At 38.6% G+C, this 17739-nt stretch overlaps 1 protein-coding gene across 3 annotated transcripts in view; it reads left to right on the top strand.

Annotated features, from left to right (window-relative positions):
• RPS6KA2 (ribosomal protein S6 kinase A2) overlaps positions 1 to 17739 on the top strand; it is a 297347-nt gene that overhangs the window by 240792 nt on the left and 38816 nt on the right. For all 3 annotated transcript variants that reach the window (XM_035320888.1, XM_035320886.1, XM_035320887.1), the window contains 4 exons: positions 485 to 627; positions 6980 to 7050; positions 7928 to 8016; positions 16446 to 16510. In XM_035320888.1, the coding sequence (XP_035176779.1) occupies positions 485 to 627; positions 6980 to 7050; positions 7928 to 8016; positions 16446 to 16510 (368 nt within the window). The remainder of the gene's footprint in view (positions 1 to 484; positions 628 to 6979; positions 7051 to 7927; positions 8017 to 16445; positions 16511 to 17739) is intronic.

Raw genomic sequence — 17739 nt, forward strand, 5'->3', positions numbered from 1 at the left:
TAGTATGACTGCTTACTCCAGATTAAGTTCTCTGAATTTATAACTGAATAGAGGACACCTTGGAAAACCTTTTCTTTGCCTCTCTGGAGATGCTGCCTGACCATCCATATCACTGTGATTATTATTCATCAGGGTAATCTGAGCAAGAATCCTTACTAGCATTCTTTGCCAAACCTGAGCTGAGTGTTTCTGCTCATTTAAACATTCTCTTCTGCTTTGAGCCAGAACCTCAGAGAAATGGGTACACTTGCCTTCAAGACATTTTAACAGATACCAGCCAGGCACTCCACATAGGCAGGGCATCCGTGCACATCTGCCTATGGTCTTTCCCCAGACAAAACATGTGTGCAGCCAGAAGGCGCTTCATCAGTTGTTTGGTGTGTTCTTCTCCAAATGTGTTTGGTTTGAACAGTCTAAGTGAGCACAAGTGTTAACAATCCTTTTTATAGTCCTGACAAGTCTTTTTTTGTTTCAATTTATTTAGATTTTGGTCTGAGTAAAGAAGCCATTGACCATGACAAGAGAGCATATTCGTTCTGTGGGACAATAGAGTATATGGCCCCAGAGGTGGTCAACCGCCGAGGACACACACAGAGTGCTGACTGGTGGTCTTTTGGTGTGCTCATGGTAATGGAAAAGTGGTATTTGTTTTTTTGGGGGGTGGCTGGAGAAGTGATCAGATACCTCAGTGTTGCAGGGGTGAGTCATTAATTGAAGATGCTCATTAGTCCAAGAGCTACCATCTACAAATACATCACAAGGGAAAACACCTCAGAGAGAAAGGAGCTATCTGTGCTAAAAAAAAAAGTGATGTTGCCCCAAGAGCATTTAGAAATAAACTCATCACAAAATGACAGTTAGCCTGAAAAGTAGAAGGAAGCTCCTGCATAAGCGGTGAAAACACTTTCAAAGAAGATCTCTGTGAGAGATGTCTAACTACAGTGAAGCTACAAGGTTGATGATAAGGGGTTGATAACACGCTCATGAGAGCTGCAGTGTTTGATGCTGGGATGCAATGCCAGAAAAGTCTCTCAGAGAAATGTTAAATCCCCCTCATGCTTGCCTTTCCAAAAATAGGTCTTTGAGCTCTAACCTGCTGCTTCCTGTAACCATCCCATCTCTTCAGTCTCTGGTGTCATTACTGCTGATCAGGATGAAGGGAAGGTCAGGGGGAAATTGTTTTGTGACATTGCTATACATTTAAAACCTGTAAGTTAAAGCACTGTAGGTTTTCTGATGTGGTTACTCCCAGTGTAATTTCATCAAGCATAGCACTGTCCCTTGAGCCTCATTTACTACTCCTGCAGTGATATGTTCAGGTAACAAAGATAAGGTTGCCATCCTGAAGCATGCAGGCTGAAGGTCTGTCCCCTCGCTCAGGGCCCAGCCACTGACAGCTGTAATACAGCTAGATTTCCTGTGGCACAGGGGCTATTTTAGATAGCTGTATGTTATGTTACCCACCACAAAACAAAGAGTTTGTTTAAATTGTGTTTACCCTAAGTAAACAAATGGTGTCACCAAAGGAAGTAAGAATAGGAAGCAATTTGCAATCCAGGAACATTTCTGAGGGCGCCTACATCACTGATCTAGCTGGTCGACAGCAGCTAATCTAGATAAATATTGCAATTTATTACCTGAATTTAAAAGAACATCCTTATCTCCTACAGACACAAATCCATTTGTGGGTGCTGAGCACTTATGAATCACATATGTTTGTTCAGGAAAATCAATAGGTTATGTCTCATAAAATAAATACACACCAACCCTTTAATTTTTTTATTGTATGTTTATTTTTGGAGGATAGCTGTGCCTTCTCACTGTCTGTCTCCAGTTAAAAAGAAACATTGATATATTTGGTGCATGGATTGTTTTTCTTTCACCTGCTAATGAACTTGGTTCCTTCCCATGTTTTTTTTTTTTTGCTAGGCTTTTGTTTTTGTTTTGTTTCCCCATCTCTCTCTCTTCTTCATACCCTTAGCCAGGGATTCAGAATATTAGCAAAGATAAGAATCCATGTAAAAGGAGATGCTTTAAAGACATTATAATTTTTGTGTTTAAATTTTGGTCAGTAAAGGGAACACAGTAAGGAAATAGTGATAAAATAGCTTGTAAGCTAGCCATCAGAAGAGCGACCAAACATCGGTTCTCTCTTGTCTGTTCTTTTCTGTGAACTGGCATTAACGCTACAACATGAAGAAGAGTCAGGGGTATGCATTGACCAGGCTCAGTCTACAGTCAGACAGTGATCCTTGAAGGCAACATCAAATGTGAGATGTTGTGATTATTAATATCAGGACATATTTATCTGATAAAGGTTAAGTTTTAGTCTTATTAAAGTCAGTGAAAGTGAAACTTCATTTACTACCAGCTATGTCTTTGATACTCACCACAAACCCAAAAATATTATTTGCTGTTTGTTTCCTGCTCAGACTGTTTGAATCATCTTATGGTAGCTTAGTAGGTCTCAATACATATAGTTACATTAATCTTGAAATTCACCTTTCTCAAGCATTCTCTCCCCTATTCCATGGGGCAGGGTAAGCAAACAGCTGTGTGATGCTTAGCTGCCAACCAAGTTAAACTACAACATACCTGCCTCTCATTTAGTCAATGCTGTTGTAAATGCTGGAGAAGTTAGGGTTTATCATATTCAGACATTTTTTAACTTTTTTTTTTTTTTGCCTTTCTGCATCATAATTATTGTATTGAAGGTTTTAGCTAGAGCGTTGCTCTGTTTCAACACTATTCTACAAAAGCATATTCTTCTCATCAAGAGATCTGCTTGAACAAGCAATTGATTTAACTTGTTAAAAATTTGTGTATATGACTGATACATTTTAAGCAGCTCCACAAGAGCCTTGATGCCCACTATGTCATTTCTGAAACCCAGATAAGCTTGTCTGCAACATAACATGGAAGGTGGCTCATAGCAGTGGGTTTATAATTCATCGTACTGATTTACAAAGCCACAGACATTGTGGAAGTTGTACCTCTTTTCACTTCAGGAAAAAGTACTGCACACCTTTGAGAGTAATATCAGCAGAGAGGAGACTATAATTTAGGTTGGATATTAGGAAGAACTTCTTTACTGAACGGGTTGTTAGTCACTGGAATAGGCTGCCCAGGGAAGTGGTTGAGTCACCATCCCTGGAGGTCTTTAAAAGACATTTAGATGTAGAGCTTAGGGATATGCCTTAGTGGAGGACTTGTTAGTGTTAGGTCAGAGGTTGGACTCAATGATCTTGGAGGTCTCTTCCAACCTAGGTGATTCTGTGATTCTGCGATAATTAGAGAAAGAAAGGGTGTGATGACTCCATAGGCCATCCTGAATAAAAATAAATGTATTTAAATTTGTCAGTAATGAAGTGAAATCTGCATAAGAAAAGAAAAGATTCCCTTGCTAGCCCAAGTGTTCTGCTCTGTTGTAATTTTCCCTTTAACCTAACTACACAGTGACATTGGAAAAATACAAAATAATGAAGCAACACTATCTTCTTGTACAAAATCATATCATAATATTCATGTTTCGTTCTCATTGCAAATGATGGTCTTAGTGAATAGTATTTTGAATGTCTATGCTAGCTGCTATGTGAAGGTATACAAACCCTTTGGAAACACAAATTCATTATGCTTCACAGATGGCTAATAATGGTAAATAATACATTTTACAAATGGTAAAACTGAGTGACTGATCTGCTCCCAGCTTCCTGGAAAATGTCTGGAAGTGCTGAGAGGGTAAGCCAGCCATTCTGCCAAGAGTGTCTCTCTACTCTCCAGAACGGAGTACTGACAAGTTTCTTCTGTAACTTTGCATTTTATCATTTACTGCCCACAGTATTTGGGCAGACTCAGGCTGAAATGTTTTGTGCTGTCTGCTGTCCTTCCATCTGCTATGATTATTCATCTGGCAATCACCCCAGGCTGTGGATTTTTTCTTGTTCATTTTCTTCCTAAATGACCTAACAGCATCACTTCTCGTATCCATTCCGATCAAGCTTGTTTTGCGGTTGTATTAGTAGGCAACTGAATTGTAGCAAGGAATAATTGCCTTTCTCACTGATTGGTACAGAAAGGAAGCCAAGGTTGGAGGGAGGCAGAGTCTTTTGTATTGGCTAAGAGTATTGGCTAAGAGAAGGTGTCACCCCATAATACTCAAGAAGTGAGTTATTCTCAAGGAAGGCAGGGAACAAAGCAACTAGGTTTATACAGATGGGGAAGTTTGGAGAGCGGAGACTTCATTTTCCAGAAAAATAATAATAATAATAATAATTAAAAAATAATAATAATAAAAAAACACTATAGAGTCTGCATTAATAGCCAAAAATGATGCAAAGTTTCTTCACACTTAGGCTCAGCTCCCAGTCAGCCTTCTGTGACCCATACTACGCTCTAATTATGTGAAAGGCTGTTAGCAGCAAATGCTCACTTCTGCTTGCATTTTTAGGTTTAGCAAGTTTTTGATTTTTTAAAAAACAGGAAACCAGACTGCTGTGCAGCAACCTTAACTGATAAGATTAATTATCTCAAATTGTGTGGTGGTGTTTTTTTTATTCCAGTTTTGTTATTTCATTTTTAATCTTCAACAAATTTTAGAATCGGGACAGCATTTAGAGGAACCAGTGCTTTCTTCCAGCTGCTGCTCAGTTGCGTTCACTGAAGTCAAAATCTCAAGTAAATTTAACTCACATTAGCTGCATTTCACTTTAAATATTGATGTTAAGTGCATTTCTTCTGAGTCTGAATTAATCTCAGTGTTAGACCTGTGTAACTGGAGACATGTGGTAACAAAGTGCTAGCCATTAAAGCAGTGCAGTAAATATTCCCTGCAGCCTCCAGGACAGTCACTTCCCCCACTGCCTCCTGCAACTTCAATTTCTTTTTCCTTTTCTTCCTCCTTGGACATTGCATCTAAGTTTCATGCCCTCAGGTTCCTTTGCCCTGCACACACACGGCACTTGTAGATCTTCCTGTGATATCCTAGTGGGTGGGAGCTGCAGTTGTTGTCCTCCTGCGTAGTCACTGACCAAGCAGTGGTTTAGATCTGTTATCATTTGCATCAGCAGTGTCAAGCCCATTTCTGCCAAAATAAATGAGCTGTAACAGGCATTGGTAGTACTGTTAAATTAGATTTATTATAACAAGAAACATGAACAAGTGTAAGTGAACATTTGGTACCTATCCAGAATGCAAATGAAACTCTTTAGAAATTGAGGGTTTTGTACAATATGTGCCACTTTTGTTACTGCCCTGGGAAGCAACATTCTCTGCCCCTCATCCCTAGGATATATGACGATTTTGGTCAGGAATAAAGCTCCTATAGGTCAGAATTATTTTGAAAATGGGGCTTGAGCTCCTATGTCATTTAGGCAGTTTTATCAATTCTACTCCATCATCTTTCTTTCTAGCAGAAAAGCTGCTTTCCACCAGTCCTGCAAGACAGCTGCTGTCTCGACTTTCCTAGACCAAGCAGGAGTTAACAGCTTCATGTTTCCAAATCTCGTCTATATTTGTCAGTCATATGCACATTTTTAAAGTATTTTTCCTTGCTCCTGCCTTGTGTTTTATCCCTTTGAGGTAATTTGTTCATAATGCAGACAAATCCTTTGATTAATTATAGTCAGTTAATTGCTAGGCTTCTAAGCTTCTCGTTTGCCCTCTTCACAAGTCTAGCCTAGCAGTTTCATAGTTATAATTTTCTTATGTTTTCATATAGTTTTCTTATGACATGGCCCTATCTAATCTGCAAAAATTCAGGCGATGAAGCAGTTTGACAGTTTTTACTAATAAAAAGGCTCCTTTTGCAACAAATTTGCTTCACGAAAGGAGTGAAGCTACTTGTGTGGTAAGATACAAAAACCACATAATGGTTGCAATCTGTCCTACTTTAATAGATATTTAATTTATAGCAATTAATACTAATTAGTAGGTATTATTGTAGTAGAAGATATGCAAAGCCTGAATCAGAGACATAAGCAAATAATCATCTTCCTTACTCTCAGTGGACATAGTCCTCTTTTATACCCGGGCTAAATTATGTTCTTGGTTTTTTATTTGCTGATGCATAACCTTCATCATCCTTTAGTCAGAGGAAACAGCTACCACTGATACCCCCATTAAATGCTGAGGCTAGAGCTGCATGAAAGACCTGGTATTGAATCCATACTATATTTATTTGGCTGCTTTTATTACATATGTGAAATTCCTGTCAAATTTGCTGAAAGCACTGCTCTGTTTCAAAGGAGCTATAACTAATTGATGTTTTCACAAATGAGTTAGGCAAATAATTGATGATGATTGCTGAGTTTTGCTTTGAGACTTGGGTTCACTTAAATGTGACACTTGCAAAATTCATCATTGAGTACAGCCAGGGAAACCAAAATGGGAGAGAAAAAAGCAAGTAATAATGCCTTGAGGATGTTGGGTTTGAACATGTTTCTCCTGCAAAGTATAACAATGGCATTTCTAAGTAGTGCAAATGTGGTTGGACTCGAGTAAAAAGAAGCATTGCATCATGGAATATCCCAAATTGGAAAGGACGCAAGGGATGAAGAAAAGATGTGGGATGGTGTGGTAAACCCATTTCCCTTAAAACCACAGTCCATGCCAGACACATAAGAACAACCATAACTGTTCAGACTAAAGGTCCATCCAGCTAAATATCTCATCTCCATCATTGTCATAGGACAGGTACTGGAAGAAGCAGCAAGTATGATACTTCCCGCTAAACATACCAAAACTTGACCCTGAATACCATTTTGTAACAAGGCTCTTGAGCTAAATAGTCATAGTGGTCTTTGATGTTCTGCAAAATCCACATTTGCTGTATCTTTTTTTCCAACCTACAGCTTGTTGGACGGTTCCTTTTCCTCAAGTTTTTGGTTATGTTTGAAATGAATAGAAGATGGTCATGGTGTAGATAAGCTATGCAGATTGTCTCAATACTTACGTGCTTTGCCTTTTTATTGTTATTCCACAGTTTGAGATGCTGACAGGATCGTTACCGTTCCAGGGTAAAGACAGAAAAGAGACAATGGCTCTTATTCTCAAGTGAGTACTGAAACCTATTTTGTTTCCTTAACTATGAGTTATCTATGCCCTTGGGACAGCCTATGGGTCCTATGTATATGAAGGATGGAGAATAATAATGTGCATAATGAGTTTTTCAAAGCTTTGTAAGGCATGGATTTGATAAGGTACACACAGCTAATGCCTGCATGTGGCTCTAAAATTGCATTCAGAATAAATAGAAGGTAGTGAACGACTGAGCTAGCCTTACAAAAGAAAGGTATCCTACTTTCCATAATACAGAATGTCATTATCCATACAGATGTGGAAACAGATTTCTGCAGGATAGCTTATGTTTTGTTGTTTCAAGGTTTCATATCTTTTCCTTTGTGTTTTTCCCACTCACTTAATGTTAAGCACAGACTTAATTATTTCATAGTCTGTAGCTTACCTTTTTATTGCATTTTTTAATTTACTTCTTACATTTACGTTTTTTCTCTGTAACTGTGAAACGCCAAGGGAAAAGTTCACTCTATTCACTGTGATTTATTATAATTATTTTCATGTTTTCTTTGTTTCTTTACATTTCTTTTGATTCCCAAATTTATTTCTGCAAACTAAAAAAAAAAAAAAAAAAAAAAGAGAGAGAAGGAAAATGACCTATTTAGGCTGCAAATGATATTAAACGATCTTTTGAGATTCATTAGATCTACTCTAGTGATGCCAGTGGTAAATCATTCGACAGAACAGGATCAGGCCCTCAGTTTTCATTGTCGTGTATTTAGGTAGTCATGTCTCTGGTCCGCTAATTCATGTGCCTGCCCCCTCCTGACTACTACAATTCCACTCTGTAAACCACAATATGATGGAGAAAATTTTTGAAAAATCTATTTTCTTTTCAAGTGTTGTGTTCTTTCAGAGCCAAGCTGGGAATGCCACAGTTCTTGAGCATAGAAGCCCAGAGCCTGCTGCGAGCCCTCTTCAAAAGGAACCCATCCAACAGATTAGGTATGGGCGTACAATTGATCAGTGCCTTTGTTACGTGTGCTCCGTCATGTTGGATGGTGATCATTTCCTTCGGAGATCATTTCCCTGAGAGTTATCCTCTTCATTTTGTGTGTATTTTGCATGCTTTCTCAGAGTGCAGGAAACCTTCAGCATTACTAGAGAAATCTGCAAAGAGCACAGGCAAAACACCGAAATCCCAAACATGTTATTAGCTTGGATTTTATTTTTTCAGTGCAGAGGGAGAGTGAACCACCAGCATTTATGAACTGTGTAACCCAACTCCAGCATATGATAATATAGGGAACTGCGAAGACAGTGATCTTTTTTATTATGTGTAGCTTAGCTGCAGATCTGAGGTAGGGAGAAAAAGGGAGTAAAATTTTTCATGAGCTCTCCCATTCTAAAATGCATTTCAATGCTGTCTCATTCTGGTTGCTGGAAACATTTTAACAGTAGGCTTTCTTTGTTACCCTGAACATATTATCTACTTTCTTACTGATGTATTTTCACCCTTTGTTACTTATTCCGGTTAAGTTGTGATAAACTAAAGCAATTTATTGGATCATGTATCTTATGCTGTCTCTACCTTTGGGAGTTTAATTAAGAAATTCATTACATTTGTTCAAGTCATGGACCATGCCTGGCATATAATTTTCATTGAAATTTTAGTCTTCATTTGTTATGTGGAAAAATAAGAATGGTCATATCAAGTGAAGGATACCATGATCTGTGTTCTATTTCATTTAGAAGTTATATCCCGTTCTGCGAAAAAAAAAAAAAATATACATATATATATATCCTTATATATATATATTTATATTGTTTTCCCCCCACAATAGTCTCAGATTCTGATGTGTTTTGAATGAGCAAGGGAAAATCTTGTTTCTAAAGGAAGAGGGCAAACCAGAGGGCAGTGAGGAATAACTCCAAAGTACACATTTTATACTCCTCCTGGTTTCCTTTTCCTTTGTACCTCTCTTGTAGGTTTTGTGTTTGTTTGTTTTTACACTCTAATATACCACTTATCAGTACCTTTTGATTACTGTTATCCTCCAGTCATTCAAGTCTTCCTATTTTTAAATTTTCCTAATAATTTTAAATGCTCTGTTCATCTCTTGCCACATCCAAAGCACTCCATCCCTGAGCCTGTGCCACAAAGTGGTTCCCTTTCTCCCTTCACATCTGCCAGCTCTGGCAGACCAAGTCCTTGACTGAGGTGACACAACAGTTGTGATCCAGGCCCAACATGAGATTTTACAAAGCTAGTAGTAAGATACCTGGGAAAACCTGAAAAACTGGAAATGTGAAGGACCTCTGAAGATTCAGAGTCATATTTCTCACAGGAGGAGAGATATCTTTGCCTGATAGTATTGGAATGAATTGATTTCCTTGTGTGAACATATTAGTGCAGAATAAAACATTTCTCATTGGAATAATGAATTATTTTTGAAGGGACAAGAGCTTCTTTATGCAACTGCCACTCTGTGTAGCTCTTCTGCTATCAACATCTTATGAAATTTCTAGGCGTGCTTTGCTGTGTCAGCACTTTTAAATGGAAATACTTTGCTCTGGAAACTCAAAGATTCTGTACAAGACTGACCTTATGAGCAAAAACTGAATCCATCTCTGATTGAGAATTGAATACATCTCTAAACTGTATCACAAGAAAGGAGCTGGCCAGTCCTGTTTAAATATGTAGTTGGCTCTCATTGTCATCCATAGGAGTTTTGGCAGCTAATAAATTATTTGTCTTTCAAAGAATGGCATAGACCAGTTAAATATTGAGACTTGTGAAAAGCAGTTTGCTGGTATTTCTTGCAACTGTTTACACTTGCAAGATGATTTCAGATTGGAGACATAAGGTTAGAAGCAAAAAGCTGAATTAAGAAATCACTTGTCCTGAGGTGTGGAAAGAGCAAGAGGTGCAAGAGAGGTTTCTCCCTTTCCTTGCGGTACCCACACTCACTTCTCAGATGCTGGAGGTGGTGCTGCTGCAGCTTTGCTATGTAGTGCTTTTAATCCTCCGTGCCGCAGTCACAGCATTAGCGATCTGACAGACGGCAGAGAGCAAACTGTTTGACAGCCCACTTCTACCACCATCTGCCTGAGCAAAGGATATTGCAGTTTCTAATAGGTAAACATGGGCGTGCATGTATACGTGGGGAAGATGAACGCTGTGCTCAGTGCCCTTGAGCTTTTGCTTGACCTTCTTGCTCCAGTATCTCTTTCCCTTGCTTCAGGTGAGGTAGTACGTGGGCTGTTCCATCCCTCTGCTTTACGTTGAGCCACCTTAGACAGTCACATTTTAGGTGAACGGATGTTTTCTGCATGAATGCAGCAACTCGAATGAAGCCCCTGCCTCATGCAGTGACCCGACATGGGGGCTCAGTTGTTTTCTGAGGGAGCCTGGCTCTTGAGGAGGATGGTATGGTATAGGCTCCTTCCAGGAGAAAGCAGGAGACAAGAACCCTTGCTCCACATGGGAACAAGGGAGCACCCAGCCTCCTGCAAAGCCATCTTCTGAGGCTGGCAGGAGTGGGGACCCAATCCCTCGGCATGCTGCTGTGATGCGTCTCTTCCTGAGGGGACACCCACATAGCCCACAGAGGCATTGTGCTCCCATGGGTTTTAACTCCTGACCTGATGGCACCTCTTGTAATCTGATATGCCATAGAGGTGACAGTGCAAAAACACATTTCTCAGCAGGTTTCAATTGCCCTCAAGCAATTGGTTTGATATTAAAGAAAAATAGACATCTCTAGGTTTAATCCACGTTCAGGAAAATAAGACACTGCAGCAAATATAAACTTTTCCTCACTCCCCTCTTCTGTTTCTTTCTGCTTTCTTCTCTTTCTCTGTCTCTTGTTTTGTTTTGCATTGCTCATTTTGTGGCTTCCTACAATTTGCTATGTATCCAAAATATGCTCCAGTGAAGTCAGTGGGAATTTCTGGATACCAGTCCTTTAAAAAGGAGCTGCTCACTTAAATAAATGAAGTTGCTTAACTTTAGAAATGAGCCTTGACTATTCTAGCCCCAGTATTTTCTCCATTTTAATATGGGGAATTACTAAGGGGCAAGGTTTTAAACCTGAGATTTGTTAAAATAATACGAAGGCTGGGAGAAAGGAAGAGATTATAACAAAAGCACTCAAGGAAATAAAATCTAAAAAAAAAAATAACAGGAAAATAGACCTTAACTTTTTGGGAGATAGCAGTGGAAAGCTTCTGAAGGCATTCTATTTATCAACTGATTGAGAATCAGCATGAAAGATGTTGAAAACAAGCTTGTTGGTAATGAACGAATAAATACTTAAATGGTTGGCCTAAATGCTGAACAGAAGTCAATAGATAAAAGGACTACTTCAGCTTTGTAGATTTTAGCTTTTTCCGGGAAAGGAATAATGTCTGAAGATAAAAGAAAAGTAGCCTTAGACATCCTGTTTTGAAAAATCTTTGGAAAATTAATGAAGCATGCTAAAATAAAGTGAGAATCATATTGTGGATCAAACACTTGTTTTCGGTCATTGTTTCAGAAGTTTGCAAATCTGGAGAGTGTTTGTATTTAGCCCTAAAATATTTCTAACTTTGGCAAGCCAAAAGATGCTGGGCATAAAAAATCTTTTTATTCTGACTGCCATCTTGCTTTTTGCTGTTTGGTTTTGATATTTTAACAAATAGAAGTAAAGTTGACTAGGAATTCTAAAATTTTGTTTTGAAACTTTGATTTGAAGCTTTAGGTATAAATGAAAAAATACTAGAATAGGAGGGAAATAAATGAGGCAGAGAAGGAATTTAGTGATACCGTTTAACTGATTCTGTTTTTAAGGCTGGTGCCCATGATAATTCTTTAACAATTTTAACAAATTTTAAAGGAATGGAAAGTCTTTCTTTGGCATCTTTTGTTATGGGTACTGTCTGCCCTTTTCTGAACCTACATACTCTACTGTACAAATAGTCAGTTTAGCACTGCATTCATGTTGTTTTTTTAAAATACAAAAAATTGCAGATTATGGATGGGCATAATTTTAAATTATTAAAATAGATTAACTGGTATATCCAGGCAAACAAGGTGTAAGCATCTCAGAGAAGAAATTATAATAAACAGTAAAGGTGTTAGTTCATTGCATTTCTAGTAACTTAAGGAAACAACTAATTCTCACATACCCAAAGTCCTCATTCTGTTCAGGGAGGTAAACAAATCTAAAGAGCATTTCATGAACTCCTTACACTGCTAAGCGCCATAAAGTTCCAGAGTCCTCATAATTGAGATTTTTGGCCAAGAAAGTATAAAGTAAAAGCATGTGCTGGTAGACTCATCATAGAAGCTGAAGAAATGGTTATTCTTTCCTTAGTCCTATGTTCCTGGAGAAGAAACACTCTGCTTTGATGCATGGAAAGCTTTATTTTTCAGTTTTATGAGACAACAAGCTTTAAAAACAAATTTGTCCTTCATCAGAGTGATTGTGTATCATTTTTGTAAACCTTAGAATGAATTTCAAAATGTGTGGCCCTGATCATGAAAATGTAGAGTCACTAAAATTTTATTCCCTGAAATCAAAATTCTGTAAAATCCTTCTACTCATTTTGAATATTCAAATAATAAACTTTCATAGGTCTCTTTTTCCCTTAGTGTATTTCAGGGCTCATGTTGTCCATAATGATTCAACTATCAAAAACAATTATAAATAAAACATTCTTTCATTACTGCATGCAGACACTTTTATTACAGTCATAAAACAATCTTAGATAATGAAGTTTTCACTTATTAACATGAGGCTACTTTTATATAAATCTATATGCACTCCGTAATGTGTTTAAGCTACCAATTAGATACAAACACATTATTTATCATCTTGGACCCTTGTGGGACTGCATGGCATGTAGGAACACTTGCTGACAGTAGGCTTGATTGTGCAGATTATTCTTCATGGAGAGGTCTGGTTACAAAATTGTATTTAAAGTGAATTTTTTTTTTTTTTTTTTAAAAAAAAAGGCAAGTAGAAAACTATAGGAAGGCGGAAGGCAGCAGGTGTACAGTCATGGAGCCATGTGCTGTACTTCAGTGGTCTTCTCAGTCCTCAACTCTATTTTGAGAACTGACCACCCCCATGAAGTAGGACAGTCCAGATGGGACCTCTTCTGGGCTTCTTTTCTCTGTGAGAGCACATCTCTTTCCAGTACCACTCTAGATTTGTAGAAGGTAGATGAATGGCCCAAACACACAGAGCAAATCCAGAGAGGCTGCACTGTAAGTACCTAACGCTGTAACTTCTCTCTTTGATTTCCACACAGGGTCAGGGTGTTCTCTGGGGGCTCCCAGAGATGTCCCTGAACATGTCCTCAGACCACATCCCTCCTCTCTTTTTGGAGGGGACCCAGTCACAATCCACTGCCAGCAGCCAGAGCACAGGGGCCGAGAGGGAGCTGTGGGCTACACAATCAGGTCTCACCGTAGGGAAAATCAGGGAATAAACACTACAGGAAGGACTGAATCCTCTCTGTGATGTAAAATCAGCTGCTGTGACTTAGAAGTCCTTCATTCTTTGCAAAATTATGCTATTACCATCCTAAGTCTCTTTAGTACATTAAGCTAGCCAGAGATGAAGTCAAGCCATGACATTCCCAACAACGTGTTCTTTCTGTGCCAGAGCTCTGAGGTGGCCCCAGGTGGGAAATGCTAATTTTTCTAACAAATACTCATGTCAACTGCATGCTACATTCCTTACTGCACACTTTAGTCCTCCACAAATAGAAGTAGGTATGGATGGGATTTTTTCTTGGTTCTGATTTCTGCATTTTTGCAGAAAAGAAAGAACAAACACAGTAGCAAAAACATGTTTGTTTCAAATAGCATATAATCTGAAAAAGGGCAGTCATTCCATTCATACAATGATCTATCCGTAAGCCTACAAGACAGAGAAAAGTAAAGCATCGGGGTAGGAAGCAGAGCAGAGAAGACAATGTATCAGCAGTTATCCTCAGCCTAAGGAATGCTACCAGTAACGCAGAGTGTCTATAGCATTTATCCTAGTCCTTTGAAATTGGTTCGGCACTTGGGTTTCATCCTCATTTAGTAAAGAACATCCACTGCACATTACAAAGTTTCCAATCACCACCACTGAACATAAGATACTTTTCACATATATTTATTCTCTGAAGAGTTATGCAATGTGATTCTTTTCAGAGTAGCTTTGCTGGTTTCATTTTCCTGTTGGCACTGCTGAAACTAGAATGAATTTTTCAGGGGTATCTAGTACAGACCTTAGATTGTGCATGGAAAAACTACTAAGAAATAAATAAAACAGGTCTTATTGCTATCAAAGTCTTAGTATTTTCTTGTCCAATACCTAGAAGTCATAAACAACTACCTTGGGAAGAGCTAGAATAGGGTGAGCATATGTGATACTTCACACAAATTCTCTCCCAGTCTTCACTTGCTTTAAGGTCAAGCAAGGATTTTCCTGAACCTTTTGTGGTTTGTCAATGAAGTAATCTTTAGCAGATTTCTTTTCCACATACTTTTCTGGTCTCCCCCTGAACCTATATAAGTATTTTGCCTCTGTGTCCTGTTTTTCATGTAATTCCACACATCACACAGCTGGCTGCTGCCTGAAGAAGGATCTCCAGATTGCTCTGAACATGATTCCTACTAACATCATTTACTGACAAATTCTCATACAGGAAAATATGTGGAATGTTTAATCTCTATCCCTATCCCTCACCCCCACTCCCTTTCCAAATAATCACAGCTTTTCAGATCTTTGTCATTTACCTTCCTCAGTAATCTGTTTCCAGGTCATACCCTTTGTTGTTGCACTTCTCTGATTTTTCCTATCTCTAGAAGATACACCCTTTTCTAGGTGAGGGAATTAACTACATTCCACACTAACATTGCAGATGTACAACAGATTTATACAGCTACATAATGATACAGCTATTTTTGATATTTGATATCAATAAGATTTGATTTCTCGGTGTATTTTCCTAGAACTGTCCATTATAACCCAAAGACCTCACTCCTGCCTGGGGAGGAGTTTCACCTCAGAGCACATAATATTTTATGCTAAGCTAGGATTGTTTGTCCTCATGTGCATCTATTATGTTTGTCTTATTATAAGATTACCATAAGGGGAAGTAATCAGACCAGCATTTCTTTGGAATTATTATGTAGCAGGCCTGACATAATCCGGTATGTTATGTTCACAAAGTGTTTGCTTTCATATCCATTCATCAGTGAACGTTAAGCAGACTGTAGGAAGCCATTCCTGATCAGTGCATTTTGGCAAACATCAGTAATGTCTTGTACACAAGGAGAGCAGATGTTACATTTTACAAAAGCTGGAGCTGGCAAGACCTTTCTAAACTCCTTGTAATGCTGATCCTCAGGAAGTACAACTATTGCATTTAAAAAGCTGAGTCCTCTGAGGTGCTGAGCACCTTTTGCAAGATTCTTATTAATCCTGAGTCCTTTTGGGAATCAAGGATGTTAAGCATCCTTGTAAAGAAGTGCTGGGTACCTTTCAGGAACTGGTTCCAAAACTACAATGTGACGCCTTTGCTTACAGATGTTATTTCTCATTCCAAAAAAATGAAAACTCTATTAATAAAGTCAGGTCAACCCCTCCAAAGTGGAACGCTAAGTCATCTCTGCCATTTGTTTAATTATTACTGAGCACCTGTTAGTTTTTGTGATGGCATTGAAGCAAATAAATTCAACTAAGGGAAGGAAAAAATAATTCTTTTTAGATTAGATTCGTTAACAGATCTCAGAGGAGTTTCCTTAAATTTCCAATAGAGTAATGTAAGAGAAGTTTAACAGTACTACCAGTGAAGGAAAGATACCAGTGAGTGTAATAATTTTGGTACTCTTGTAAATTTGAAGATGGTGTTTGAAAAGGGGGAACTTAAACCGCTGACTTACCTGAAATTGTTTGGAGCCTTTTGTTATTTTGAGTCTGGACTTATTAGTAGTGTGGTTTTCCCTGCCTGTGGAGAATGGGTGATTAGAGATGGTTTGCTAATCAGTGCAAGCAGGGCATCTTCTGTTGGTGGCAGGAGGCAGCAGTAGCCTTGCTGGAGCATTGGGACATCTTGGGGCCCCTGCTGGCCTTGCTGGTGCCTGTGCTCTGCTGCAGCTGAAATCCGATGTCTCATCTGAAGCCTGAAGAGAACAGCCTTGGCACCAGCCTCACTTAAAGAAAAAGAAAAAACCTTCACCCCAGACCTGAGGTGCCATTGTCTGCATTTATGGTTGTTTGTATGGTTCTGGCAGTTGTTACTCTTCAGGCTTTCTTGACTAGAAGAAAATTTTAGATGGTGCTTGTGGGTTGTCAGAAGAAAAGAGGGATGGGGAGGAAAACTGGAGAAGAGATGTCATGTAGCACTTTACTAAGCATGACTTTATTTTGATTCTTTAATTTTCTTGTCAGGTGCTGGATTTGATGGAGTGGAAGAAATTAAACGTCACCCTTTCTTTGTCACTATAGACTGGAATGTAAGTGGAGCAGCATTTACATTTTTTAATTTTTCTTTGCTAAAATTTTGAAGACCAACTTCCATGTTTGGAAAAGAGATTAAGTGATCTCTAATGTAGAACACCCAGCATATAGAGCCTTTTAAGTGGGTACCTATGTCTCTGGTATGCATATAAACATTTGTTCTCATACCCCAAAATGAAAGAAATAGAAAAATATTTCCTGCATTGTCAGTTTTCTCTGACTGCTTGTCTCTGTTCTGTCTGATGGGCTGGCTAATCACAGTGCTACCTGAGGCTATTTGCAGTGTTCTGCAGAGTAATTTCCACATTCAACTCTAATAAACATGATACATTGATTGTGGGAACTGGATCAGAGTGAAAACGATCAGTTGTAAATAAAGGAATTCCTGTAATATTTCATGTTTCAATTGCGAAAGAACACAGAGCCAAAGGGCTGAGTTTGAAAAAGATACTCCAAAGGGAAGCTTTCTGATGCTTTAGGTCCCTCCATACTTCTGCTTTTATGTTCCATACTGAAATATTTGTCCTTTCTCATTAGCTCTGGCAAGCTGGACTAAATGCTAGTTTTCTTCTTCTTAGTGTCAGAGATTTCCAGGAATTCTTTTCTCTCTTAAAATTATTCAGAGTAGCCCCAGGTCTACTCTTGCACTTATCTGCCTATGTAGTTCCAAGAAGCCCCAGGACTTCCAGGTTCGCCTTTCTCCAAAACGCAGCATGGTGCTGCTGGGACTGGCTGGTGTTGTAAGTCCTCTAACAAAGTAGCTTTGTTGGCCCCTTCCAAGTGACTATAGGACAGGATCTGGCTCTTCCTCTGTGTGGGTACAACAGAAAAGTACAACAGAGGTGGATTTTCAGAAGTGATTTTGCATCACTGGGTATACAAGTCAGCCAGCCAGAACAGGAAATAGCAACTCCTTTAACAAGTGTTTGATGTTTTATTAAGGTGAGTCATTAATTTAACATTGGCACTCGAAACTGGAACAGCAAACATTTTATCAAATATAACATGGTTCTAATAAGACATGTCAGACATGATTCATAGAGTGGTAAACAATGATTTATTTTATTGCTATCAGGTACAGCTCATAAAGCTCGCAGTAGAGTTTAGCTAAGAGCTTGATTCAGACTTGCAACAGGTTAAACCTCACTTTTTCAGTATCATATTTGTTCAAATCGATATTTTTGACAAAAATGGAGGCAAACACTGTTCTCTGAGCATCTGCCAA

Source organism: Oxyura jamaicensis, chromosome 3 (genome assembly GCF_011077185.1).
Source record: "Oxyura jamaicensis isolate SHBP4307 breed ruddy duck chromosome 3, BPBGC_Ojam_1.0, whole genome shotgun sequence".
Lineage (NCBI taxonomy): Eukaryota > Metazoa > Chordata > Aves > Anseriformes > Anatidae > Oxyura > Oxyura jamaicensis.